Here is a 27519-nt window from a genome sequence, read left to right on the forward strand (position 1 = left end):
CCTGGGACTCCGAGGAGCGAGGTATTCCCGGCGGCGTCATGCGTCCGGAAAAGGCCCTGTCTTGGTACCGGCGGATGTCTGTGCTGTACGGACTGGGCGCCTGGACCATGCTGGGCTCCTTGTTTTTGTGGAGTCAGAGAAAGAGCAAACCGCCAGGTACGGCCCTCGGGCGGGACCTCCGGGGGACGCGCGGCATTGCGTGGGGCGTGTCCGGGGGGTCGCAGAAGTGGCTTCGCTGTGCTGCGCGAAGAGACCGGGAGCGGTGCTTAGAGCCGCGCGTTATCGTGGAATCTGCCAGCCATGACCTTTTAGAGCCTCTTCCCCGAACCTTGCTGGTTTATTGAGCGAGGCCGCCCCTATCCTCGGAATTTGAAGAATCCGTGAGGTTCCAGGTGGAATTTCAAAGACCCTGGATGGTGGTTTAAAGAGGCGATGCTTCTGTAACTTCAGCCCTGCTTTGGTCACATGGTCGCATTTGGCGACCAAACGATTTCGCTGACTTACACCAGCGAAGGAGTATTGAAATCTTCCCAGTTGCTGGGAGGAAAAGGAAATCCCGCAGCTTTCAAAAATGATCTGGAAATCTATGGCTTCGTTTAGAGTAGGGGCTGCCTGGGGCTGAAGGGGAGGAGCTGGTGGGGGAGCGATTGCTACAAAATAAGGGGTTTCCTTTTGTGGATGAAAATATTCTACACTTTATTTTGGTGCTGGTTGCACAGATCTGAAGATATTAAAGACTGAATTTACATTTTAAATGAGTTAATTGTATAATAAGGATTATCTCAGTAAAGCTTTTTATGTAAAAACTGTGCTGAAGATTACATTTGGTGATGAAGATCACCAGTGGCCTGAAAGTGCACATGTCAGTATTAAGCATTTTAAAACATTTATCTCTGTAGTGGTCATTTTTTAAAAATTACCTAAATTTTATTTTTTACAGAAAGAAAACAGTGTCAGGAACCTGATGGGGGTGGGGGTGATTCTTACCTTAGTTTATTTTATTTCAAAGACTTTACTAATAATTTTAATGACTGCTGCCTAAGTTAAAAGTTAGTGATCGGGCTTCCCTGGTGGCGCAGTGGTTGAGAGTCCGCCTGCCGATGCAGGGGACACAGGTTCGTGCCCCGGTCTGGGAGGATCCCATATGCCCGCGGAGCGGCTGGGCCCGTGAGCCATGGCCGCTGAGCCTGCGCGTCCGGAGCCTGTGCTCCGCAACGGGAGGGGCCCCAACAGTGAGAGGCCCGCGTACCGCAAAAAAAAAAAAAAAAAAAAGTTAGTGATCAACTATACTTCAATAAAAAAATAAAGTAAGATAAAATGAAAGTTAGTGATGCAGCTGTTCCTTTTTTTTTTTTTTAAGGTGGTGAAGTAGAACAAAAGGATGTCTCAACAAATGAACTGTCTGAACCCCCGAAAGGGTTTTATGTGGAAACAATTGTCACATATAGAGACGATTTTGTTCCAATTACTGCCAGGATCATCAACTATTTGAAATCATGGACCGGTGGCCCTGGACCAAAATCATGATGGATGGCTGAATTCTGAAAACAGGACTTTGGTTCAGCATATAAATTTGAGAGCTACTGTGATTTCCACTTTCTCTTTGTGAAAAACGTATACATTTAATTTTGCTGTAAAATAGAATCACTAATAATATGCAATAAATATTTCCTTGAAGAAAAGTAAATTTGCATATTCAGGAGGTGTCCTTCTATACTCAGGAGTAAAAGGTTGAAGTGAAATGTCGTATTGAGTTTCCATAAGCTTGGTTTTCTGAAATTAGTTCATGTAACTTTATATTCCTTTCATGTTGCTGTCAGACATAGCTTTTGTGGTCCCGTTAAGCAAATCTCCATGTTCAGTTTGGGACTTAGAGCAACCCTTTGGGCACTAGTGGGTGCTTGGTAAGTATGTTGTGAATTAGATTATAACTCCTGGATTAAACAGACTCGATCTGTTCTTTAGGAGCAGTACAGATACCCTCATTCTTTCAGCAGGAGTGGATTAAACCCCAACGGTGGTTACCAGTATTCTAGAGATAGGGAATACAAAGTGAGGACAGCGGGGTTCCTGCCCTTGAGTGCTGCAGTGTTCTCTCCGCTGGTCTCATTTGGTTGCAAGTAACAAACCCACATAAATGCGATTAAATCAGAGAGAGATGTTTATTAAAAATGTGTGTGGACAGGGAATTACCTGGTGGTCCAGTGGTTAGGACTCGGTGCTTTCGCTGCTGCGGGCGTGGGTGCAATCCCTGGTCGGGGAACTAAGATCCCACAAGCTGTGCAGCGTGGCCAAAAAAAAAAACAAAACAACTGAGTATAGACAGCTCAGAATTCAAGCAGAGTATGTTGAGGTCTTCGGAGGGCCTGGCAGCAGGAACCGGAATGTAGCCACTCACTGAGCCTGCCTGGGGATTGCCTGCCTTGTTGCCTTTCTCACTGCACACCAGTTTTGTCCCCGTTATTTCTGTAGTAACATCACTTTGCAGCTGCCGTGTCAAAGTCTGATCAGCTTCTTCCCAAGCCAGAGTTTGTCTTCCACTCCTGTGAGAGTCAGTGCCCTGTGTATCAGATCCCTTCCCGTGGATCACTGGGTCCTGCCTCAGTTAGTAAGAAACCAGCATTCGTTGCCCATTTGGGTAGTGTTTCTTGTGCGCAGCTATTTGGGACCCTGTGAGGACTAGGGATTCCTGGTAGGACAGGAATGGGACACTTCTGGATTGCTGCTATAGTACTGTCACCTTCAAACCTTTGCCTTGATTTCTCCTTGGTGTCAGTTCTACCTTGTGGGTCGCCTGAGCAGTGCTTTGGGGGCAGTCAACCTAAGTGACAGAGGCTCCAAGATGACAAGTAGCAGCTTCAGATGTCAGCAGCAGAGGCTCCTCACTGGACATCAGAGGTCAAGAATGGGTCAGTGCCAGGGGGGTGGGCACCCTGGTGGGCCCCTGTGATGGGCATCAAACGTGCAAGAAGCAGCATATGATGGTGGAAGGGAGTTTCTGAATGGCTTCCCAGAGCAGCCTGCTTCTCATCACTCACCTTGGAATCTCAGTTTCATGCCTGGGCCCCGGCTGCCAGGGAGACAGGGAAAGTGCGTTTCTGGCTTCCGCATCAGGGCTGTGTTGACCCTCAAAGTGGGGCATCTTCTAGATATAGGAAGGATGATCACAGCATGCTGGGCAGGTAGATTCCAGGACAAATGTCCACTCCAGGCAGCAAGCCAGACTTTCATCGGGAGGCACTAAGATACCTGCCTCTGTAGGTCAGTTTCCCCAGAGAAGGTTTCTCCACCCCGGGGTGGATGCCTGGCTGTAGGAATTCTGGGAGCTGAGTGTGTGTGTGTGTGTGTGTATAATATATATATTATATATATATATAATATATATATATATATTCCTTCTTGTTTAAAACACTTCAACCCCAACTGCTTGTGCTAAGACCATGTTCTCTCTCCATAACACTTATTACTGACCGACGAATAAAACAGTTGTGGCTCCAAACAGCCTGGAGCTTCAACAATTCCCGTAGTTCTGCTGAATCTTGGCTTAAATAGGCCTTTGTGGACTAATCTAACAACGAAAATATAATTTAAAGTGTTCTTCTAGGAAAAGGTTTTCAGAATTCCAAACGTCTATCTTGCAAGTGCAGTTGGAACGCGGTCTGTTCAGAAGTTGGGAATCGCCCATTGAAGGAGAGTTTGCAGGATTGGAAATAAGTTTCCCGAAATTCTGAGATCTGGTAGTATTTAGAGGGAGTGGGTTTTCTTTTTTTTTTTTTTTTAAGATGTATGTATCTCCGGGGCGTGCGCCCCCTTCCTGACATCCGTCCCGCTGGAGGAGCCATCGGGGACCATTCAGATGAAAAGGACTCCTGAGGGATAGTGGAGCAACAAGAGACAAGGAATTGGGTTTTCCGGCCCTGTGGAGTACCACACAGCCCAGGGCTTTAGGAGAGAAAGAATCAACTTCTACATAGTTTAAGCCATTGTGACTTTGGGTCTCTGCTACAGTTGATGTAACTCTAAGCAAATCACATCTCCCTATTAATTTATTTTTAAAAATGGAACCTAACTTTTCGTGATAGAAAAATCCCCTGTGTTTTCTGAGCTTTGGTTTCTTTTGAAGAAGAGGTATAATATCTAGCCTGTCTACTAATAGGGTTGTGACTGTCAAAGGAGAAAGTGTTTGTGCACACATGATTATTCTCAGGAATAGAATGTCTTAGCTACTCCTGGAAATGAGGCGTGAAAGGCCTTCTTTCTGGTGATAAATGCAGTCTGCTTCTGTCGTCCTCCAGCCGCTTTGCTTTCTTCCCTGTGCCTCCCCACCCCCGCCCCGGGAGTTACCTCGTCACAACTGACCTGTCCTCTGAAAACAGGGCTTCCATGGGTAGTAACTTGCTTCTTCAGCACAGCAGGTTAGCAGCGTGTATCAGCATGGAAAATGGCACATCCTTGGATCCGGCAATCTCACTTTCAAGAATTTGGGAGATTCCTGAAAAGATTTAGGAAGATGCCTCTTCAACATCACTCGTTCAACATGGCCTCGAGCTGAAACAACCTCTTGGTCGACCGTGCTGATTGCCTTCCCAGCACCCACTGATCCCACTCCCCTTTTATAGCAGACCCTGAGCTCACCCCGTCAGGCGCTTCAGGGGGACTGGCCCAGGTCCTGATTGGTCCAAGTCAGTGTTTCTCCAGGGGGCACTGCAGCCTCCGTGGATGTGACAGTCCATTTCGTGGGCTGCCCCAGGTGTTGCAAGAGCTTTAGCATTTCAAGTTCCTTGGGCACTAAACGCCTGTAACAATCTTCACACCTTGTGACAGCTTCAGACACCCCTCCCCACACACATTTCCGGTAACCCCTGGGGGGCTCTATGCCCCAGGTGAGAACCTCTTATCTGAGCCAGTCAGGGGGAGTAGGTCCCATCTCCCTTGCTAGTGATTGGGTTAAGCATGGTCATGTGATCTCACGCTGGCTGGTAAAACTCGAGGGGCTTCTGGGCAGGGTGTCCCAGCTTCAGAGGAAGCACCGGGAGGAGATAGTCTCCCGTACTTCTGAATGTTGTGTCTGGTTAGGATGCCCAGTACAGCCACAGCCATACTGTAAATCTATGACCCCTTGTTAGCCAAAAAATCAAGTTCACACCTGTATTCATTCAGCAATGTTATCTGAGCTCCAGGCAGTGTGCTAGATGCTTAGGATAGAATGGTAAGCGTGAGATACTAATAGAACACATTATCGGGCACTGGAGTGATTGGAAGTTGCCAGGAAAAAAAAAAAGTTGCCAGAAGATTATGAGGGGAAAACCATAGGATAGTGATGGAGAATAATGGGGAACCAGGACTCTTTGTCTGTGTGGTCAGAGAAGTTCTCTCCGATGAGGAGGCATTTAAGCTGAAAATGAAAGGAAGGAGAGGAGTGAGATGGACAAAGAATGGGGGAAGGGCATTCCAGGTGGAGGACCAGCGGATGCTGAGGTCTCGAGGTAGCAGCGAATGGATGACCTGAGCAATTTAAAGAAGATCAGAGTCTGGAACGTGAAGACTGTATTCTAGGAACCACTTGTATCTCTTATGGAGAATGGCTTGGGTGAAGACGAAAGTGGCAGTCAGGAGACCACTGAGCAGCCGTAGTAGATGCAGGTGAGAGATGACGGGGCCATGGAGCAGGATGGCACTGGGGCTGGAGAGAAGAGGGCGCATGGGGTTCGTTTGGGGGAGTGAGGAGGTTTGTTGATGGACTAGATACTCAGGGAGAGGGAAAGAGCAATCATGAGTCACTTATGGCTGGAGGAAACAGTGGAGCCATTTATTTGAATCAGGATGGCCCAGCTGGTGGAGTGGGGGGGGCTTGGGGGGATTGCAATTCAGTCCTGGCACTAACCACCCAGACTTAGCACAGACCCTGCAAGTCTAAGGGCATGTTCCCCTAAAGGGCAGCCCTCAGTTCAGATGCCAGGCGCACCTTGGGGGTCCCCAAGCCACCTTTACTTCCGTCCAACTGGCTACAAATTTGGGAGTTTTTTTTTATGACTCCTACAGGTTTGATAACTTACTGCAGTGACTCACTGAACTCAAGAAAGCCTTATACTTACAGTTTTATTATAAAGGATACACATCAGGACTAGCCAAACGAAGGAACACATCAGGCAAGGTCTGTGAAGGTCCCCAACAGAGAGCTTCAGGTTTCTCTCGGTGGAACCAGGGTGCAGTTTCCTCAACCGTGTGTTCACCAGCCAGGACGCCCTGCTAAGGTTCAGTGTCCACAGCTTTTATTGGGGTTCCATCTCGTACGCCCAACTGATGGACTCATCTGCTGTGTGACTGAACTCGATCTCCAGCCGCATCCCACCACCCCTCCTCAAAGTCCCACCCTCTAACCACAAGATTGGTCTTTCTGGTGACCGGCTCCCACCCTGAAATGTTTCATTAGGAACTCTTATCCCTTGGGAAATTCCAAGGATTTTGGAAGCTCCATGCCAGAAACCCAGAACAAAGACCAAATTCTTTTTTATACGGCAGGGGTGGAAAGCCTGAATCCCATTTTCAGTCTGTTAATTTGGTTCATGGAAGTGGAGAGGTCAAGAAGGCATTTGGAAGCACAAGCACAGAGGATGTGTTGGGAATGGAAATGAAAATGTGCAAGTCAATAGCACAAGGTGGAATTCAAAAACAGGAGGAGAGTGGTGATTTAGCTGGCAAAGGAGAGCGTGCAGAGGGAAGGAGGCACCGCAAGAGGTGCTTGCTGGATGCTTTTGCCTCCTGATATTGACCTTTCCGAGCTTGATAAATATGTAAAAAGAATCCTGGTGTTTTGGTATATTTTTTAAATGTTTTATTTTGAAATAAGTTACCTTCACTTATAGCCCAAGTGGTCAACATTTTACTTTGCTTTATCACTCTCTTTATTTCCTCTGTATATATCATTCTTCGCCAGATCTGAAAGTTGCAGATATGTTGTCCCTTTACCCCTAAGTACGTGTGTGTATTTCCTAAAAACAAGGATGTTCTCTTACATAAAAATCAGGATATTAATATTGATTCAATGCCATTATCAAATCCAGCAGTTCTCAAAGCATTCTCTGAGATCCTCCTTAGAGCTGAGATTTCCAACTATTTTTATAATAACATATAGACAATATTTGACTTTTTCATTCCTATTCTTTCAAGAGTGTACAATGGGGTTTTCAGAGGCTTCATGGTAAGTCATGATCTCATTGCTCTAATGTCAGTATATAACGGATTTATTATTGTCATTTAAAAAATTATCATAAGTCAATATTTAACAATTTTTCTAGGTTGTAATTTCTAGTACAAGTAAAAATCTTAAGATATAAGCTATTTGGGGTGTTCAATAATTTTTAAGAATGTAAAGGGGTCTTGAGATCAAAATGTTTTGAGATATGTTGATTTGATGCAAAATTTTTAAAAAAATGTACCAATTGTCCCAATATGCACTTCTTTCTTTTTATTTTTTTTCTGGCTAGGATAAAACTCAGTTCATGCATCACATTTAGTTTTCCTGTCTCTTTAAAAGTCCCCTTTAACTTGGAACAGTTCTTCAGACTTTCTTTTTCTTGACATTTTTGAAGGATCCTTCTAGTTATTTTGTAGAGTGTTCCTTAATTTAGGTTTGTCTGATGTTTCTTCATGATTGGATTCAGATTCTACATTTTTGGCAGAAATACCACAAAAGTGACATGGTGTCTTTCTTGGTGCAATATCAGAAGTATATGATGTTTGTTTCATTACTGGTGATGCTACCTTTGGCAATTTAGTGTGCAGTATTTAACACTCAAGTATATTAGTATAGTCTTTTCTGGCCAAATGACTCTTCCTTGTTCTCCATTGGAAGCTTTTTCTTGTAGGAGAGGAAAAAGTTTCTCTCACTCTCTTGAGGTCCCTGGCTGGGTCTGAAAATTAAAGTGACAAAGACAGATGAACAAGAGAAAAGCATATAAATTTATTTAAGTTTTACATGACATGAGAGCCTTCATAAGGAGATGAAGACCCAAAGAACCAGACCTGTGTAATTTTTCTTTTTTTTTTTGCGGTACGCAGGCCTCTCACTGTTGTGGCCTCTCCCGTTGCAGAGCACAGGCTCCAGACTCACAGGCTCAGCGGCCATGGCTCATGGGCCCAGCCGCTCCGCGGCGGCATGTGGGATCTTCCCGGACCAGGGTACGACCCTGTGTCCCCTGCATCGGTAGGCGGACTCGCAACCACTGCGCCACCAGGGTAGCCCGACCTGTGTAATTTTTGTTGTCAGGTTTGACGAAGCATGAGTAGTCATGGAGGAACATGATAGGTTGAGGAATATGAGGTAGGCAGAGTAAACTGGGGGAAATTTATCAAGGCCTGTTGGTTCAGATTCTTCTTGGTGTGCTTTTGTCTTTGGAGATAAGGCTGCTTCTTCCCTCCCAGTATAGATAGGGCACCTCTCACATTTATGACCTGTTTCAGGAGAGAAGGGTGGGGACCTGGGGCCCTCTACCTGAGCGCTTGCACCTGGACAAACATCTCCTACAGCAACAGATACAAAGAAACTATGAGACTGCAAATAACTGCACCCGTGCACATTCACAGGGGCAGTTATGAACAATAAGACACGAAAAGGCCACAAACCAACTGCCACTTCTGAGGTGCCAGGAGGAAAAGCAGGGTAGAGCAGACCCAAGTTTGGTTCGGGAACATCCTGAACTCCCTCCCTCTACACCCACCAGCATTATTAGGCTGTAAGAAGAAGACACACTGAGAAGGGCTTGTTTTTTATCAGTGATAATAATTTGTTAGAGTAATACTTGTACAGTCCTTTGCAGCTTTCTAATACTTTTGCACAGTGTATATTATTCAAATCTTCTAACAAGTCTGGGAGAGGGGCCAAGTATCAGTATTAGAGGAGGAATTACAATTACAGAATCACATATCTGCGCACTGCCAGGACACGGCTAAGTCAAATGAATACCAAAACAGTTAAATGACTATTTTAGGCAGCAGATACTCTCCTGTCTGGTTTCTGAGGAGTTACAGAGGCAGGAAGACAAGGGAAAAAGAATTTGGGAGAATCTGGGGGCAGAAGGGTGGAAACATGGAAGGAGGCACACGATTAGGATTAGGATTCAGCACAAAGCTGGGATTCAGGGATGACTGTCTCTCAGGCCGGGGTTTGTGAAAAGAAACCGGGGCAGAAACTACTGTCTGGGAACCAGTGAGTCGGGCTGGGGTGTGGGGGCGGGGAAGGGGGTTGCGGGACTCCAGCATCCGGGCGGGGCTCATCTAGCTGTACGGGGCACAGGACCAAGAGTGGGCGGGGCCGGACCGAGAGCGGGTGGGGCCTCTCGCGGGGGCGGGGCCACACGGAGAGCTCAGATGGGCGGGACCAACCGGTGGTGGGCGCGGCCTACGTGGGCGGGCCGTCGACTCGCGGGTTCGGGGGGTCGGAGCGCGCTTCCAGGTGTCCCCGGCAGAGGGCGCGGGCAGCTGCGCAGCCCGCGGAGTCCCGAGGCCGGAAGCCGCGCGGCGCCGCCCCGCTCGCCCCAGCCGTCGCCATGAAGGCCGTGGTGCAGCGCGTCACCCGGGCCAGCGTCACAGGTCAGTCGGGCGGGGCCGGGCCGGGCTGGACGCCCCCGGGCCGCCGCCGGCCGCGCGCGAGCCCGGCCCCCGCCGCCCCGAGTCCCCGCCGTCCTGGGGCGCCGTCCACGGGCTGCAGGGTCTCCGCCTAGTGTCGCGGTGACCGCGCCTCGTCGTCTTCTGCAGCGTTTCCTTTAGTCCGGAGCGCAGGTGGCCTCCCGCATCCCCCGAGCGTCCCCCGAGCATCCCCCGGCCCGCCCTTCCACGCGGTGTTGCACAGACGACGCGTTCGGAGCGTTTCCGGGGCACACACCCCCTCCCCAGCCTTCTGCTCCGCGTTTCCCTTTCTAGCCGGTTTTCTCCGTGTCCCGGTTCACCTGGAGCTTGACTTCCCTAAGGTGCCCGCTCGTGACAGGTGCTCGTAGGGGTGGGTTCTGACCGTGTCTGCCCACGTGACCCGGGTGGGAGCCCAGAGGATCCAGGATTAGATGTTTCTCTTTTCCACCAGTTTCATGTGAACCGAGCCACGCAACCATCAGTCATGGCTTGAACCCTGCGGTCTAGTTTGAACATCAGGGGTCCAGATGATTAATAGGTAGAAGGAAGTCCTTTTAAAAACTCAAGCCAAGATAAGCAGAAATAGAGACACAGAGGTAGAGAACAAACGAATGGACACCAAGGGGGAAGGGGTGGGTGGGATGGATTGGGAGATGGGGATTGACATATATACACCTACACTATTGATACTATGTATAAAATAGATAACTAATGAGAGCCTACTGTACAGCACAGGGAACTCTACTCAATGCTCTGTGGTGACCTAAATGGGAAGGAAATCTAAAAAAGAGGGGATATATATACACATATAGCTGATTCACTTTGCTGTACATCAGAAACTAACACAACATTGTAAAGCAACTATACTCCAATTAAAAAAAAAACCTCGAGGGAAGATAGTATAGATGTTAAAAATTCTTTGAATGATTAACTTTACATTGTCTTATAGTCTTTCCTATTTTTATTGGCAGAATTCTAATATTGTTTCAGTTCAAGTAGTTCTAGATATCCTTTCCTTCAAGCCTATACCAAATGTGTGTTTCTATGTTCAGGAAAGTATAAATCTAAAAACGAAACAACAAAATCCGCTAAAGAAACCATCAAACTCAGTAAAACCATATATTTAGATCCGAGATTCTACTTTTCAGTTCTGGCTAATGATTTCTAAGCTGTTCTGATAAGTGATTTTTTTTTTTTTTTTTTTGCGGTACGCGGGCCTCTCACTGTCGTGGCCTCTCCAGTTGCGGAGCACAGGCTCCGGACATGCAGGCTCAGTGGCCATGGCTCACGGGCCTAGCCGCTCCGCGGCATGTGGGATCTTCCCGGACCGGGGCACGAACCCGTGTCCCCTGCATCGGCAGGCGGACTCTCAACCACTGCGCCACCAGGGAAGCCCTGATAAGTGATTTTGGATATCGTCCTGGAATAGTAGGGAATAGTATAGCTCTGGGATTTATGGAATTTTAAAACAAAGTGTTTTTTTTTTGTTTTTTTTTTAGCATTTTAGTTAATATGTAACTTCACTAAAACTGGGAAAATTCATAGATGAAAAGATTTTCTTGCTTTTTTTGAGAAGAATCTTGCAGCCTGCCCTGTGTGGTCATGATGGCCAGTGAGCAGACTTCAGAGAATGTAAGTTTTGATCAGAATGGAGAACTCTCCATTGTGCTGATCTGGAATATCAAAAACACATTTCTGTGAGATTAGCCGAATAGTTTGAATGATCTTACTTTACTATTTAAGTTGTATGCTTTTAGTTGAAAACAACAAGTTAACTGTGCTGGAGGAAACTTTGAGTTAGCCTTGTCTTCTACTTGCATTGTAATGGAGAGAGGTTTTCTGATTCCTTTAGAATGTGACTGACTGGCTTCACTTCCATGTGGCCTTTCTCGAATGGCATTTTATTTCAAAGGTTCTAAAATGTCACTTCCGGTTTTATAGGTGGGACAGAGTGTTAGGAGTCACATATTACGTGGCAGGCTCACTTCATGAGCTTGGTCAGGCACATTTGATGCCTTAGCATGGTTATTGTGATGATCTAATTTTAAAAGCTTTATGACAGAACACTTCAAACATATTCATGTGGTTACACAGATGGAATAGTACCATAACCCCCATGTCCATCCCTCAGCTTTATAAGCCGAAATCTGAATAGAATCATAGAATGTTGGGAAGAGATTGGTTGGGTTTGAATGCGTTAATTTGCGAGCTAGGGAATTCTTCTCAAAGAGGAGGTCTTGGGTGATGCCACTGTACATGGCATCAAATAAACATTGACCAAATAGCTCAGGTCTTTTCTAGCCCTGTGACCTTTTGTCTAAAATGGTGATTCTCAAGTTTTTCCCCTTGGAAATCCGTTTGTCTATAATAAAACATCCCTTTAACCTCCTAATTCTTCTGCCTGAAGGAGGGACAAAACTTCTCCAAAATGAGAGAGCGAATTGTGTCATCTCAAGGTTTTGGTGCATAATTCATTTCTTATTAGGATAATACCACATTATAAAAATATTGGAACTGTTCAAATAGTGATTTGAATCACTTCAAATAGTGATTCTATTTTTGAGAATCTATTCTAAGAAGATAATCCTAATTATAGAAAAAGCTTTAGAAGGATGAACAGGTGGAGCACAGAGGATCCTTAGGGCAGTGAAACTACTCTGTACGCTACTGTCATGGTGGATACGTATCATTACATTTATCCAAACCGATAGAATGTCCAACACCAAGAGTGAGCCCTCATGTAAACTGTGGACTTTGAGTGATAATGAGGTGTCAGTGTAGGTTCATCATTTGGAACAAATGTACCATCTAGAGGGGGACGTTGATAGTGGGGAGACTGCATGTGGGGCTGAGGGTATATGGGAAATCTCTATGCCCTCTGTTCAGTTTCACTGGGAACCTAAAACTGCTGTATATACGAAAGTATATTAAAAAAAAACACCCAAAACTTTAGTGTATAAAGATTTTCACCACAGTGTTACCTATTGAAGTGAAAAATTTTAAAACAAGCCATTTATCCAGCCAAATAAGATGGTTAGTGCATCCATGAATGGAATGCAAATGTTCCACTGGATGGGCTGCAACTATTAAAAGATGCTTAGGAAAAGCTCATAATGTGGAAAAATCCTTATGAAATGTTAAAAGATGAGACACGGGCTTCCCTGGTGGCGCAGTGGTTGAGAGTCTGCCTGCCGATGCAGGGGACACGGGTTCGTGCCCCGGTCTGGGAAGATCCCACATGCCGCGGAGCGGCTGGACCCGTGAGCCATGGCCACTGAGCCTGCGCGTCCGGAGCCTGTGCTCCGCAACGGGAGAGGCCACAACAGTGAGAGGCCCGCGTACCGCAAAAAAAAAAAAAAAAAGATGAGACACAAAAATTTATACACAATATTATTCTGGTAGTTGAGAACAAATATGAAGTAAAATCTGTGAATAGAGGAAATATCAAAAGGAAATCAGTAACGTACTAAAGTGCTTGTCTTCGGTTGTTCTTTTTTCTTTCCTGTTTCTTTTATTTTTTAAAGTTTTCTATACTGCATATGCATTACTTTAATGGTGGACATAGTTCAATCATCATTCTTTTTTAAGTTTTTAAAATATACTCGGGAAAATTTTAAAAATATATTGATATTGTAAGAAAATAATATTGACTTACTTAAAGAACAAATAAAGCCACAGTTTTCTAAAGCACTGCAAACAAGCAAGCAACCCCAGTTGTTTACTGCTTCTGTCAGGATAGCTTATTTCTGTTTCAGATTTTGAGTCAGTGGCTCAAAGGACAGTAAATCACTCATAGTCCATTATAAAAAAAAGCAGCACAGAAGAAAATATTAAAATATTTGTGTCTTCTTAATCATAAAACTAAGAGAAGTTAAGCTTTAATAGGAATTATTTCAGGGACTTTCCTGGTGGTCTAGCGGTTAAGACTCCATGCTCCCAATGCAGGGGGCTTGGGTTCGATCCCTGGTCAGGGAACTAGATCCCACATGGCGCAACTAAGATCCTGTGTGCTGCAGCTAAGACCGGCTCAGCCAAAATAAATAAATCAGTAAATATTCTTTAAAAAAGAGTTATTTCAGGAACAAACTGATGCTTGTGCTCCCCTTGGGTCTGTCAGATGGTCCCTCGTCAGGCACCTGCAGGAAGAGGGTTTCTCACTCTTCCTTAGCTTGCAGGATGTGGCAACACGGTACAGTCTGTGATGCCTTGTCGGGTATATTTATAAATATTATTATCTAGCAGAAGCAAATAACAAGAAAATGGCAGAGTCGACCTTTCTCCTGATTGGAACATTAGGTCAGTATACAATAAAATAACCAAACATCAATAATCTAATGAGCTTTGGCAAAAAGTTGGCCAAAAAAAAGGAAAATTATGAAGATCAACGTTTGAAACATGGATTTAGTTTCACCACCATAATGATGTGTCTTGACCTAAGTACTGTGCCAGCACTGAGATACTGTCTAGTGGTAGCAGAGTGTACATTTGATGCTAAATACATATGCAAATGTTTGGAATAGGAATCTATGTTCAAAGAATTTTTTTTATGCATGGGCTGCCTCACTCAAAATGATTTGGAGATCATTGGCTTAGAATGCAACGTTAGTAATAAACTGGGAAATAATAGAAGTTTGCTGACTTGAAGCTTAACTTTTATTTTTTTTTAAATTTATTTATTTTAAATTAAATTTATTTATTTATTTATATTTTATTTTTGGCCACGCTGGGTCTTCGTTGCTGTGCGCGGGCTTTCTCTAGTTGCAGCAAGCGGGAGCTACTCTTCGTTGTGGTGCGCAGGCTTCTCATTGCGGTGGCTTCTCTTGTTGCCGAGCACGGGCTCTAGGCATGCAGGTTCAGTAGCTGTGGCTCACGGGCTCTAGAGCACAGGCTCAGTAGTTGTGGCGCACGGGCTTAGTTGCTCCATGGCACGTGGGATCTTCCTGGACCACGGCTCAAACCCATGTCCCCTGCATTGGCAGGCGGATTCTTAACCACTGCGCCACCAGGGAAGCCCCTGGAAGCTTAACTTTTAAACTGTGTTTTTTATGTATGATATATTTATCTTTTCTGCAGTAAGTAGAGAAATCATTTCTTTATTTTTATGACACAAATGTTTTCCATTGTGCATTGTGTATTGTGTTATCAGGTTTGCTGATTTCCAAGAAGAGCAGGCATCTCCTTTTTGAGAATTACTGTAGCTGAGCTGGATTCTCTGGGGAGAAAAACTTTTGTTGTTACAGATGGGCAAATTCATAGAAAGTTTCAGGGGTCTCACCCAAGGTAGCACAGATGAAAACGCAGCCTGAGAATCCTGCGTAATGGTTGTTCACTTCACACCTCATTCATTCCAAATGTAAAGTCAGAATGGACAAAATATGATTATCATACTGCATCGACGTAACCCCTTTCACGTTTCAGTACCTACTGACTTTGCCAGAGAAGTTATGAGAAGTATGTGTGATGTTTAAACTTTCCTGTGGATGCTCAAATGTGCTTCACAGCACCTGTTTGGTTTTCCTTTTGTTTCCTTTCCCTTTTGTCTCTTTTCCCTTTTGTTTCCTTTCCAGTTGGTGGAGAACAGATAAGTGCCATCGGACGGGGCATCTGCGTGTTGCTGGGTATTTCCCTGGAAGATACACAGAAGGAACTGGAGCACATGTAAGAGGCGGATTTCCACGTCACTGCCTTTCTAGTGGGACATGTGCTGGTCATCTAGCTGGCTGGCTAGCTATTTAAATAAATTATACATATATATATATATATATATATATATATATGGAACTTCCATAGTATTTTGCTCCTATAAAGTGAGACTCTTGTCAGTTTTACCCATGTCCCTTTTTTTTTTTTTTTTTTTTTGCGGTACGCGGGCCTCTCACTGTTGTGGCCTCTCCCGTTGTGGAGCACAGGCTCTGGACGCACAGGCTCAGCGGCCATGGCTCATGGGCCCAGCCGCTCCGCGGCATGTGGGATCTTCCCGGACCGGGGCACGAACCCGTGTCCCCTGAATCGGCAAGCGGATGCTCAACCACTGCGCCACCAGGGAAGCCCCCATGTCCCTTTTGATGCAGTGTGGTTATCTCTGTGTCACAGATGGGGAGAGCGAGGAAGAGCCGTCACCCAGTGAGTCAGCGACAGGGCAGGAGCACAACTTAGCCTCTGTCCCTGTTTGCTGCTGCAGCCTTGAACCATTCTCTTAGTGTGAAAACCAAGCCTCTTTTCATAGGAATGTTTTATGTTTTCAGTTTGAGCAGTATGATCTGGGCACTGTTTACACATGTTAAGAATGCCCAGTTGTTCACCATTCCCATTAGGATATGGAGCTCAGAGAGGTTACGTTACCTGCCGAAGGTCATGCACACGTCCTTAGCAAAAAGCCTGACTCCAGATTAGAACCTAGGCCACCTGGCCTGGAAACCAGTGCTCTTTTTACTAAGGTGGGAGGTTTGTCATTGCTGTTGGCCCTTAGTACAGGCAGCCTGCCCCTCCTCATGTTCATTCTCCCCTGCACCACTTCGCACATGTACTTCAGATGCTTGGATCCATTTTCTCTGCCCCTGGTGCCCAGAGCCTATATGTGATGGTTGCCCAGTTGTCCCTTTTGTATTAGGTTGAAAACCAGACTTGGAACCAAGCTCCTGCTAAGGTGTTGATGACTAGTTCAATAACACTCACGGATGTTGGTATTTTAAAAGCTGTCCCCTGGATACGCAAAGAGGGAACGAAGTGGTATAGTGGTTAAAAGCCGGGGGACTGGTCTGAATCTCTCCGTGGCTCTGACAAAATGGAGAGCTAGTACCTAACTTGGTTAAGAGCAATGACTCAACATAAGGCAGACCCCGCTGTGGAGAAGGGGTGATGAATAGCGCCCACCGCAGAGGGTGCCCATGTAAGGTGTCGGCGAATGAGTATTTGTTCAGGTTTTGAACATGTCTTCAACATCATCCGGAAAGGTGGCTTCAAATGGTGGAATTTTAGCTTTCACGGAGGTAGTTCTTTGTCATTCGTCTCAAGTCTGACCTTATAAATGCTACCTGGTCCTCCTCCTTGCCAGGGTGGCCGTCCTTTGTCATCCACGTGTATAGGGCAAGCCCTGCTGGGGCGTAAGGAGCACGTGACATAGTTGTCAAGGTGTCTTTCCCCAGATCGTTTTGCATATCTGCAATGACCATGAGTTTTCTCCGGGGTATTTGCTGAATTGTTCATTTTGAGAAGTTCCAAGAAAGGGTATAAAAGCGGGGCATCATTTATTCCAGTGTAAAGATGGAATTCTGTAAAAAATCCGAATTGAGCCCATGTTTCATCCGGTTCCCACCGGAAGCTGCTATGAATTGGAGGGGCTGACAAAAAAAAAAAGCAAATCACCAATCAACGCTAATAGGTAGGACTATTATTACCCCTATTACAGATGCGGAAACTGAGGCACAGAGTAGAAAGTAACTTGCCTAAGGTCACCCCTCCTGTAAGTGATGGAGCCAGCACAATGTCCCTAGTCAGCAGGGTGCTGGTGACATTTGGGGGTGTGGGTGTGTCTGGGGGGCTTGTGATTCTCCAGGTAGCTCTCACCCCTGTTTTCCCCCAGGGTCCGGAAGATCTTAAACCTGCGTGTGTTCGAGGATGAAAGTGGGAAACACTGGTCGAAGAGCGTGATGGACAAGCAGTACGAGGTGCTGTGCATCAGCCAGTTCACCCTGCAGTGCGTCCTCAAGGGGAACAAGCCCGACTTCCACCTGGCGATGCCTTCAGAGCAGGCGGAGGGCTTCTACAACGGCTTCCTGGAGCAGCTGCGCAAGGCATACCGGCCGGAGCTTGTCAAAGGTAGGCGGGAGCCCAGAGCCCAGGAGGGCGTCCCCTGGACACTTCCCGGCTGGAGAAAGGCAATCTGCAGATGCAACATTTCCTTTTCCAGAAAGTTCACTGTTTACGCTTATTACTTTCTGAAAACAGCATAAGGGCCGCTGCCGCCACCACTGTTGTGCATGTCCTCTGAATGCCCCAGTACCGTTTACCCTTCTTTATTCATCTGTCCACATTTGGAATGTTTAGCAGCCCAGCAGTGCACTTGATATAGTGGTGGTTCATTTCGGTTGCTTATCCTGCGCAACAGAGAAATACAACTGCCAGACGCAAATGGGAGCCATGTGTCATTTTAAATTTCTAGGAGCCATATTAAAAGAAAAAGAAACAAGTGAAATTAATTTTAAAACCGTATTTCACTTAGCCCAGTATATCCACAATATTCTGCTTTCGCCCTGTCGTCAGTGTAAAGAGTTATTAATGAGATAACTCACATTCCTTCTTCTTACTGAAGTCTTTCATGCTCACAGTGCATCTCGATTCAGACCAGCCACATGTCCAGCGCCTGGTGGCCGTGTGTGGCCCTCAGCTGTCATTTGGACAGTGTAGGCTTAACGGCTTGTCATGGGGACTGCCAGCCTAGCCTGACTGATCAAGATTAAGCCTAGAAAACGCCTGAGAAGAGTGGGCCTGGTTTGTGGGAGGATTATGAATCGGAACTTATGAATCTTCTTAAGAGGGTGTGTTTCTAGTCTAGTTTCATGTTCCTAGTGTGCTTTTCCTTCAGAGTTACTGGGAAGCGTATTTAGCTTCCTTTGGTGATGCACCTCAGGGTGAGAACTTGCTCAGCAGGATGTCTGCTTCCGAGTCTGACCGCAGCTGCTCCTGCTGCTGTCGGACTCTCGTAGCTGTTGAGTAGTTGTTAATAGTTGACTCTGTAGTGTTTCCTACACTTTAACTTTCTCTCAGTGGGTTAGGCAAACCCAGGTCCCTTTGTTATTGGGCCTGTTTTCAACCGTAAGTAATAAAAGTCATGACATGACTTTGGAGCTCTGTAGCAGAGCCCCACATCTCTGAGGATCGTCAGCTCCTCAGATGGCTCGTGTTCTGAGGAGTGATGTTCCAGCCCCTCACTGGTATTTCCTTTCATTTTAATTCTCCTCTTACTTGTGTCAGGTGTCCATTTGCCAAACGGACAAATGGATTCTATGTGATCAGGATCCTCCCGCCTTAAATCAAATCCTGCTCTTTACTTGGGTCCTGGTAGAGTAGCATATATTCGCTTCTTAGGGAACATTCAAGTTTAGAACTCCATTGGCACGTCTGATTGTGGATGTCCACTGGGGTCCTCTGTCCGTCGTGGCTTTGCTGCAAACAAGGTTCTTCCCAGAATTAGCAATTAAGTCAAGTGCTTTGAATAATAATTTTTCTTGGCTGAGCCAAGGATTAATGCTGCCAGCATTGTCTTCTCTGCTTGATGTTTATAGAATCATCCCATTTCTGAGTAATCTCAGTCGTATTTGGGGATGCACTGAAGTCCTTTGAAGGATGAGCAGAAGAATATCATGAAAGGGCTTCCCTGGTGGTGCAGTGGTTAAGAATCCGCCTGCCAGTGCAGGGGACACGGGTTCGAGCCCTAGTCCGGGAAAGATCCCACATGCCACAGAGCAGCTAAGCCCATGTGCCACAACTACTGAGCCTGTGCTCTAGAGCCCACGTGCCACAACTACTGAAGCCCGCCTAGAGCCCGTGCTCCGCAACAAGAGAAGCCACCGCGATGAGAAGCCCATGCACCGCAATGAAGAGTAGCCCCCGCTTGCCGCAACTGGAGAAAGCCCGTGCGCAGCAATGAAGACCCAACGCAGCCAGAAATAAATAAATTTATACATTAAAAAAGGAATATCATGAAAGCACAGGTGAAGGCCCTTTCCATGGGAGAACAGTGATGATCATGAAGGAATGCTTGAGTGAAAACAAAACCACTTTCATCTAAAGCCTTAAAGAGGAACGTTTTATTATTCAGTGCTTTATGTTCCTAAAAACACCTTTTACGTTTTGAAAAAATCTGTATTTCATCAGGTAATTATATGAAGTGCCTGAAGCAATGTACTGTAAACAGTATAATTTTTTTTTTTTTTTTTTTGCGGTACGCAGGCCTCTCACTGTTGTGGCCCCTCCCGTTGCAGAGCACAGGCTCCGGACGCGCAGGCTCAGCGGCCATGGCTCACAGGCCCAGCCGCTCCGTGGCATGTGGGATCTTCCCGGACCGGGGCACGAACCCACGTCCCCTGCATCGGCAGGTGGACTCTCAACCACTGCGCCACCAGGGAAGCCCCAACAGTATAATTTTATAATGTATCAGAATTTAAGCTCATAGGATATGATACCTCTGATCATTTTGATGAAAAACCAACATGAATTATGCCACAGGTTTTAATCAGAATTTATTTTCTGCTCCTTTGGGCTTTCAGAGGCACTGCAGTGATTTCCCAGGGCCTCCCTCACTCTTCGCCTTTTATCTCCTTTATGGTCTTTAGTGGAACGAAGTGCAGGGAGCCTGTTTTACGTGCTTGCTGTCTTTTGGTAAATTTTGAGATTCTGGCTTCCAGCTCCAGTACGGAAAGTCCTCTGTGACCTGGAGGGAAGATGGAACACAAACTGCTAAATACATTTTCTTTCTTTTAGGATTTTCAGGACCTCTTTAGTGACTTTAAGACTTAAAGGAGTTTAATTTGAAAATTAAAACATTTAACCCTAACCCTAAAAAATTAAAAAAAAATTTCCAGTTTTATTGAGGTATAATTGACCTATAACACTCCATTAGTTTTAGTGGTACAACATGGTGATTTGATATACACATATATTGTGAAATGATCACAATAAGTTCACAGCCATCACCTCACACGGGTTGACCGCTAAGGTAAGGGTGCTGCACCTCACATCCCCAGAACTTAGTTATCTTCTAACTGGAAGTTTGTACCTTTTGACCACCTGCACCCTCCAACTTTGGCAACCACCAGTCTCTTCTCTGTATTTATGGGTTTGTTTTTTTTAGGTTTCGTAACATAAGTAAGATCAGACAGTGTCTTTCTTTTTTTTTTTTTTTTTTTTTTTCTTTTTTTTTTTGCTGTATGCGGGCCTCTCACTGTTGTGGCCTCTCCCGTTGCGGAGCACAGGCTCCGGATGCGCAGGCCCAGCGGCCACGGCTCACGGGCCCAGCCGCTCCGCGGCATATGGGATCCTCCCAGACCGGGGCACGAACCCGTATCCCCTGCATCGGCAGGCGGACTCTCAACCACTGCGCCACCAGGGAGGCCCCAGTGTCTTTCTTTGTCCAGCTTTTTTCACTCAGTGTAAAGCCCTCACGGTCCATCCATGTCGTCACGCATGGCAGGATCTCCTCCTTTTGTGGCTGACTGGTATCCCACTGTGTGGCGAGACCACATCTTCTTTATCCCTTCATCACCAGCGGACATTTAGGTTGCTTCCATGTCTTGGCTGTTAGTTGAATTAGACATTTATTTTCACTCCCTTCCTCTTTAATGACTGAAACTTTATTTCAAATGCGTATTTAATCTGCTTCCCTTACTTGTTGTTAAGGGCTGGATGGAGGGTGGCTCATTGTCCTTTTACTCCTCTCTCTTGCTCCTGTGCCTCCACTGGTACCCATTGCCTTCTGGCGTTTTCGCCAGCTGCAGCTCCTCTCCACTGCCCAGCCGTGGCTCATGTGCTGGATGGCGAGTCTGCTGATCTTGGCTCCCGGCCTGCTCGTTGCTGTGACGCCAAGCGCTTTCCCTGGGTTCCGTGTGGAATGGGAACCCTGGAGGGCGAAAGCTGTTTATGGTGTGGTCCTCGTGTGTTTCTATGATAATTGTTACTGTTATTAGTTTTACTGTAAAGCATGCCGGAAGACATCTCTCTGGGGCTTAGTATGTGCCGGGCGCCGTGCGAGAGTAAACCCTCTTCGTGCTTACGTCACTGAACCCTCACAATGACCCTAGCAGGTGGGCACTGGGATCACCGCCATTCTGCACATGAGAAGACTGAGGTGCAGCAGAGTAACCGAGGAAGGTCACTCAGCGTCTAAGTGGCAAAGCCGGGAATGGAACCAGCCGGCATCTCTAGAGCCCGAGCTTCATTCTATAACTCACCCGCTCTTGATTTGTTTTCCTTTTCATTATCCTTCTGAATTCATCACATCTCTGTTGGGATGCCTTCTCTGCTGCTCAGACTCAAGTAGGTCCAGTAAGAGGGGAGCAGGAAGGCTTGAGGCCAGGGGGTCATACATCTCGGAGCAGTGATGTTAATCCAGAATTTTAGTCCTGTTTCTGTTGGGGGAGATTTTACTGGGTCTTTCAAGTCATTTCTGTGCCTCCTGTGTCTGTAAGTCACTGTTTATCTGCCTGCCCCGTGCGGGGCTCTGGGTATATGGTGCTGTCCCTGCTGTGAAGGAGCTTCCAGTCCGGTGGGGAGAGAGAGGGCACATGGCTGCTTCTGTTAGAGCAGAGAGAGCCTCTCATTCTGCAAAACCACCTCTGCAACTGCCAGAGCTCACGGCAAACCACTGTTGACCTGTGGCTGGTCCAGAAGGGTGTGCACGCTTGTTTTCACTTTCATAAAATGCAATCCAAAGAGCTGCTGCTGCCGGTGCCTGGGGCTTTCCCGTGCCCCCACCGTCTCGCTGCCTTTGCCTGAGAACAGCTCTGACCCCGTGCAGCCTCTGCGCTGTGCACACACTCCCTTGTTTACCACTTGTGTATGAGCGAGTTCTCTCTATGGAAACAAGTAAGGGGCCAGAACCTTCTGTCATTTCGGTGTGATGCATGCTTTGAAGGACTGACCGACAGGGGTGGGTCCTAAGATGGCGGTGGCTGATGGTGTCTGTTCCCTGTTTACCTCCTTGACCCTTCACACTAATTCCCATCTGCAGGGTCGTTAACTCTTGATGCGTGTACTGGGCTTCTAAGTAGCACCCTGGCTACTCACAGTGGAAACACCCCGCTTGTTTCTCTTCCCCAAACTCTAGGGCCTCTTCCCCTCCTGTTGCCCTGACCTGGAGCACTGGACAGACGAACCTCAGAGCAGAGGTCAGGTTTACCAGGACTCTCCTGGATTTAGCGCTGGAAACCCTGCATTCCCAGAAACCCTTTGGTCCAGGGCAAACTGGGGCAGCTGGTCACCCTAGAAGCCGCCACGCAGCAGGGAGGTGCCCGGAGCTACCTGAGCCAGGTGGGGTCCTCAGTGCAGGGTGCACAGGTTCAGTCCTGTGAGCACAGCATGGGAGGTGAGGTGGGGCTGAGGGTGACCGTCCTCCCCACACCCACCTCATCTTATCCCCCAGGGCCTCCCCACATTGCTTGGCTTCTCGGAGTAGCTGGATTTCTACCACGGTGCCAGCAGTAGGTGCTCCAAGGGACAGGAAGTGGAAGTGCCAGCCCGTGAACCAGGTCTGGCAAGTGGCCCCACGTCACCCCCCAGATGCTGTTGGTCAGAGCAGTTTCTCAGCCCACCCAGCTTCAAGGGGAGGGGTGGAGACCCACCTTGCAGTGGAAGGAGTGTCAGAGTTTGTGGCCATCCTTACTCCCCGCCAGCTCGTAACTCTGGTACTCTCAAAGGGTTTTCTCTGGGCCCTCTTCAAATAATTGCTGTAGGGGGAAATCCCTACCGCGCAAATCCATCAGCTCTCCCCTCTCCTGCAGAATGAGCCCGAGGTGAAGGGTGCTTTATTGGACCCCCAGCCTGAGTGGGCCCTCTGCAGCCGGGAATCTCCATCCTTCGTGTGAACGCTGAAAGCACCCTTCAGTGGGGGTCATTCACCACTCTCAGACTTGAGATTTGAGCATGCATTGCTTTTATAGTTAGGAAAAAAACAAATGTTATACCAGAATGGAACAGTTGAAAAGAGGGATCTCCACTCTCAAGCGTCTTGTTCCAACTCCGAGCTGTTTGTGATGGAGCCAGGAAAGCATTCACCCAAATCAGAAGCTTCCACGGTATTAAAAAGAGCTACCTGCGTATTCCCTGCGGGGCTGATCTGTCGTGGGCGGCAGAGAGCTAGAGAAATGTGGGAGGACGTGTAGGGAGTGCAGCAGCCGTCTGCCTGCCTCCCCTCTCTTCCCTCTGGGGGACCCCATCATACCCCAGCCCCTACAGGTTCATCTCGCAGAGAAGGTGCCAGAAGGAGGAAGACCACGTCTAGTCTTTGCTTCATGGTTAGTGTTTAATTTTTCACGGGTTTGCTTAATTTTCTTCTCTTTTTACTACTTAAAACATGTTAGCAGCATGAGTGAGCTTTCAGTGGAAGCCTATTTTATGTATTTTGGTGATAGCTGTGATGCCAGAGGCATTATTATTCGTGTAAATTTAGGAAATCACAATGTGGGATCACATTTTTGCTGTGATCTGAATATGCAGACCCTGAATCAGTAAGGTTGTAAACTCTTCCTATTTCCCCTGCTGAAAGATTCAGACTTTTCTTTTCATCCTGAGTTATTTCAAGTCTTTGGACAGTGACAACAGTGAAAGGAGTTTCTTTCCACCTATACCTGTATCTTTTTTTTTTTTTTGCGGTACGCGGGCCTCTCACTGTTGTGGCCTCTCCCGTTGCGGAGCACAGGCTCCGGATGCACAGGCCATGGCTCACGGGCCAGCTGCTCTGCAGCATGTGGGATCCTCCCGGACCGGGGCACAAACCCACGTCCCCTGCATTGGCAGGCGGACTCTCAACCACTGCGCCACCAGGGAAGCCCATGTATCTTCTTTTTTAAAATTGCCTTTATTTCTTCTGATTGAATTGCTATTATAGATTCTGCTGGGCAAGAAGAAAGAGCTGGTCTCGCAATTCATGGCCAGAAGTATGGAGGAAGCTCTGGAAAAGAGATAAAGGGGACAAAAGAGAATAAGAACAGTAGGTAGAAGGAGTCTGAGAGGAAGAGGATGGATGGGGCAGCACAGCTACCAGGATGAGCCTGTCCTCATCTCCCTAGACCCAGAGGTATTCCTCGCACAAAACAACAAGACGCCGTGGTATGTGAGGTGCTGTGCCGTGTCCTCGGGGTCCTGAACCACTGCCTTGTCACTGACCCTGGTTTTAGGTGACACAGACACTTAGGCAGGAAAGGAGAGCTGGTAAAATCAGGTGGTTGTTAACTTTGGAATAATCAACTAAGCAAATCAAGGAAATCATGAAGAGCTAGGATTGAAAAACAAAAATGGGTAGAACTGGCCATTTGGGCAGAGGGAAGGTAAATTATGGTAGCTACAGAAATGACATAGCGTAAGTGTAAAGCAAAAAGAGAAATGAGGAAGTTGATCCTCAAAATACTGAAGAGAGGGCTTCCCTGGTGGCGCAGTGGTTGGGAGTCCGCCTGCCGATGCAGGGGACACGGGTTCGTGCCCCGGTCCGGGAGGATCCCACATGCCACGGAGCGGCTGGGCCCGTGAGCCATGGTCGCTGAGCCTGCGCGTCTGGAGCCTGTGCTCCGCAACGGGAGAGGCCACAGCAGTGAGAGGCCCGCGTACCGCAAAAAAAAAAAAAAAAAAAAAATACTGAAGAGAGTAAAAGAAAAGGAAGAACAGAAAATATGCATGGATTTGGCCAGAATCAGTCACAGGTCTCTATGAAACTCCTGCGTGACAGCTTTGGCCCAGGCTGCAGTCTGCCGGGTGGGCTCTGTCGGCCCTGCACCTTTTTGCGTGTGTGAGGCTGTCGTATCCCCAAAGCTTTGATCTTCTAGGGCTTTTACCACCTTATAGATGAAAATGGCATCTCATTGTAGTTCTAATGTGCAGTGTGTGTTTGAACAGTTTTCAGATGTTTGAGTGACGTATATTAAATTTCTGTGAACTGTTTAGGTTCTTTATTTCTGTGAGCTTTTTACATAAGCTATGACTTGCAGATATTTTTTCATTTATTTTGTCATTTGTCCTTTGACCTTGCTTAGGGGATTATTTGCTAGACAGTCATTTTTCATCCTTAATTAGTTGATTATCATGTTTTGGAACTGTTTGTTGGATTTTTACTGTGCTTTTGTATCATGTAAGGTGTGTCTGGCCCACAGTACTCTTTGGAGTTTTCTTAGTTATTCTTTTTTTGGCCGCACCACGTGGCTTGCAGGATCTTAGTTCTCCGACCAGGGATCGAACCAGGGCCCCTGGCAGTGAGAGCACCAAGTCCTAACCACTGGACCACCAGGGAATTCCCCTAGCTATTCTTAATTGTTATTTTTCTATATGCATTTTTAAATCAGCTTGTCTAGTTCCAGAAAATAATCTGTTATTTTTATTTGATTTGCATTAAATTTATAAATTCATAATTCCTTTGTTTCATGATAATAATTACTCTTAGCGTATTTCCTTACCTCCCTTAACTGTTTTGGGACAAACTGCAGCCCTGGCAGGACGCCAGCCCTCAGCTTACCGTGGGCCCGTGCAGCTGAATGTGGCTGGAGACAATGTCCACATCAACTGGCCTCACGGTCATGACCTTGACCTGCCAGTTGGCTCAGCAATTGTGATACGTCGGCCTGTTCATTCACTCGACTGTTCTCTCTCCTGAAAGCTCCATCCTTACTTCCCATTTTCCTAAGAAAACGGAAGCACTCAGAAGAGAACTTCCAGAATTCCGCCTGCTCCACCTGCTAGCATCTGCACCAGGAACCAGCCTGCCTTCCTTCAAGGTGGCTGACCCCATGCTCTCACCTGTGCAGGGACTGAGCAGGGACGTTCTTCTGCACCGTCTTCTGTCTCTGAGTCAGTTTTGCTCCCTCCGCCCAGACCATCCCCACCAGCTTGCAGATCTGCTGTTGGTCCCCCCATTGTGGAGACAGCCTGTCAGCCCCACCTCCAGCTCCTGCCCCAGTTCTCTGCTCCACTTGACTGCGTGGTCTCTGGAGGGCTGTCTGCCCCCATCCCACTCCAGTCCGCCTTTGCCCTTCTCACCGCTGTCACTGCTCTTGGCGAGGCGCCATGCCCTCCACTTGGCCAGGTTAGTTCTCATCCTCAGCTCAGCGGCCCATCAGCAGGTTTAGTTCTGTTGCTTCCTCCCTCCTCGGTGGGACAGTAGTCGTTCACTGGGCGTTTAGGACTCCGCACTCTCCTGCTTTTCCTCCTGCTTCACCAATTGCCGCTTCTCAGTCCTTGGTTACTTCTTCCTACTTCCTCGGCTTTGTAACATTAGAGGGCTCTGGCCTTTGAACTTTTCTCATTTACACTGGGCCCTTGGGCATATTGTCCAATGGCTTTTAAAAGCCATCTAGGGAATTCCCTGGTGTTCCAGGACTCCACACTTCCATTGCAGGGGGCACAGGTTTGATCTCTGGTCAGGTAACTAAGATCCTTCAAGCCGCATGGTGTGGCCAAAAAAATAAAATAAAAATTAAATTCTTGGGCTTCCCTGGTGGTGCAGTGGTTGAGAGTCCGCCTGCCGATGCAGGGGACATGGGTTAGTGCCCCGGTCCGGGAGGATCCCACATGCCGCGGAGCGGCTGGGCCCGTGAGCCATGGCCGCTGAGCCTGCGCATCTGGAGCCCATGCTCCGCAACGGGAGAGGCCACAACAGTGAGAGGCCCGCGTACCGCAAAAAAAAACCAAAAAACAAACAAACAAAAAAACAACCGAATTGAAAAATGGGTGGAAGACCTAAATAGACATTTCTTCAAAGAAGACATACCGATGGCCAAGAGGCACATGAAAAGATGCTCAACATCACTAATTATTATAGAAATGCAGATCAAAACTACAATGAGGTATCACCTCACATGAGTCAGAATGGCCATCATCAGAAAATCTACAAACAGTAAATTCTGGAGAGGGTGTGGAGAAAAGGGAACCCTCCTACACAGTTGGTGGGAATGTAAATTGATACAGCTGCTATGGAGAACAGTATTGAGGTTCATTACAAAACTAAAAATAGAACTACCATATGACCCAGCAGGCCCACTACTGGGCATATACCCTGAGAAAACCATAATTCAAAAAGACTCATGTACCCCAGTGTTCTTTGCAGCACTATTTACAATAGCCAGGACATGGAAGCAACCTAAATGTCCATCAACAGAGGAATGGATACAGAAGATGTGGTACATGTAATTGAGT

The 27519-nt window shown here is 47.0% G+C and overlaps 2 protein-coding genes across 3 annotated transcripts in view; both read left to right on the forward strand.

Moving 5' to 3' along the window:
- On the forward strand, positions 1-1687 carry SMIM26 (small integral membrane protein 26). The gene is made up of 2 exons (XM_082645289.1): positions 1-156; positions 1361-1687. Exons 1-2 carry the CDS (start codon positions 39-41, stop codon positions 1525-1527), a joined length of 285 nt encoding a protein of 94 aa, XP_082501415.1. The 5' UTR covers positions 1-38; the 3' UTR covers positions 1528-1687.
- A 7775-nt stretch (positions 1688-9462) lies between these two features.
- The window catches only part of DTD1 (D-aminoacyl-tRNA deacylase 1), a 109033-nt gene continuing 90976 nt past the window's right edge, over positions 9463-27519 (forward strand). For both annotated transcript variants that reach the window (XM_082645288.1, XM_082645287.1), the window contains exons 1-3: positions 9463-9591; positions 15195-15285; positions 17210-17445. In XM_082645288.1, coding sequence (XP_082501414.1) covers positions 9549-9591; positions 15195-15285; positions 17210-17445 — 370 coding nt within the window. In that variant the 5' untranslated portion in view covers positions 9463-9548. The remainder of the gene's footprint in view (positions 9592-15194; positions 15286-17209; positions 17446-27519) is intronic.

Source organism: Mesoplodon mirus, assembly GCF_964341445.2.
Source record: "Mesoplodon mirus genome assembly, chromosome: 15".
In the NCBI taxonomy this organism is placed as follows: Eukaryota; Metazoa; Chordata; class Mammalia; order Artiodactyla; family Ziphiidae; genus Mesoplodon; species Mesoplodon mirus.

What these genes read in the sequence shown, in the direction of transcription:
- SMIM26 (XM_082645289.1), top strand. Translation starts at nt 39, where the DNA reads ATGCGTCCGGAAAAGGCCCTGTCTTGGTACCGGCGGATGTCTGTGCTG. An exon ending in GAGAAAGAGCAAACCGCCAG is followed by an intron (nt 157 to 1,360) that starts GTACGGCCCTCG and finishes TTTTTTTTTAAG; the next exon opens with GTGGTGAAGTAGAACAAAAG.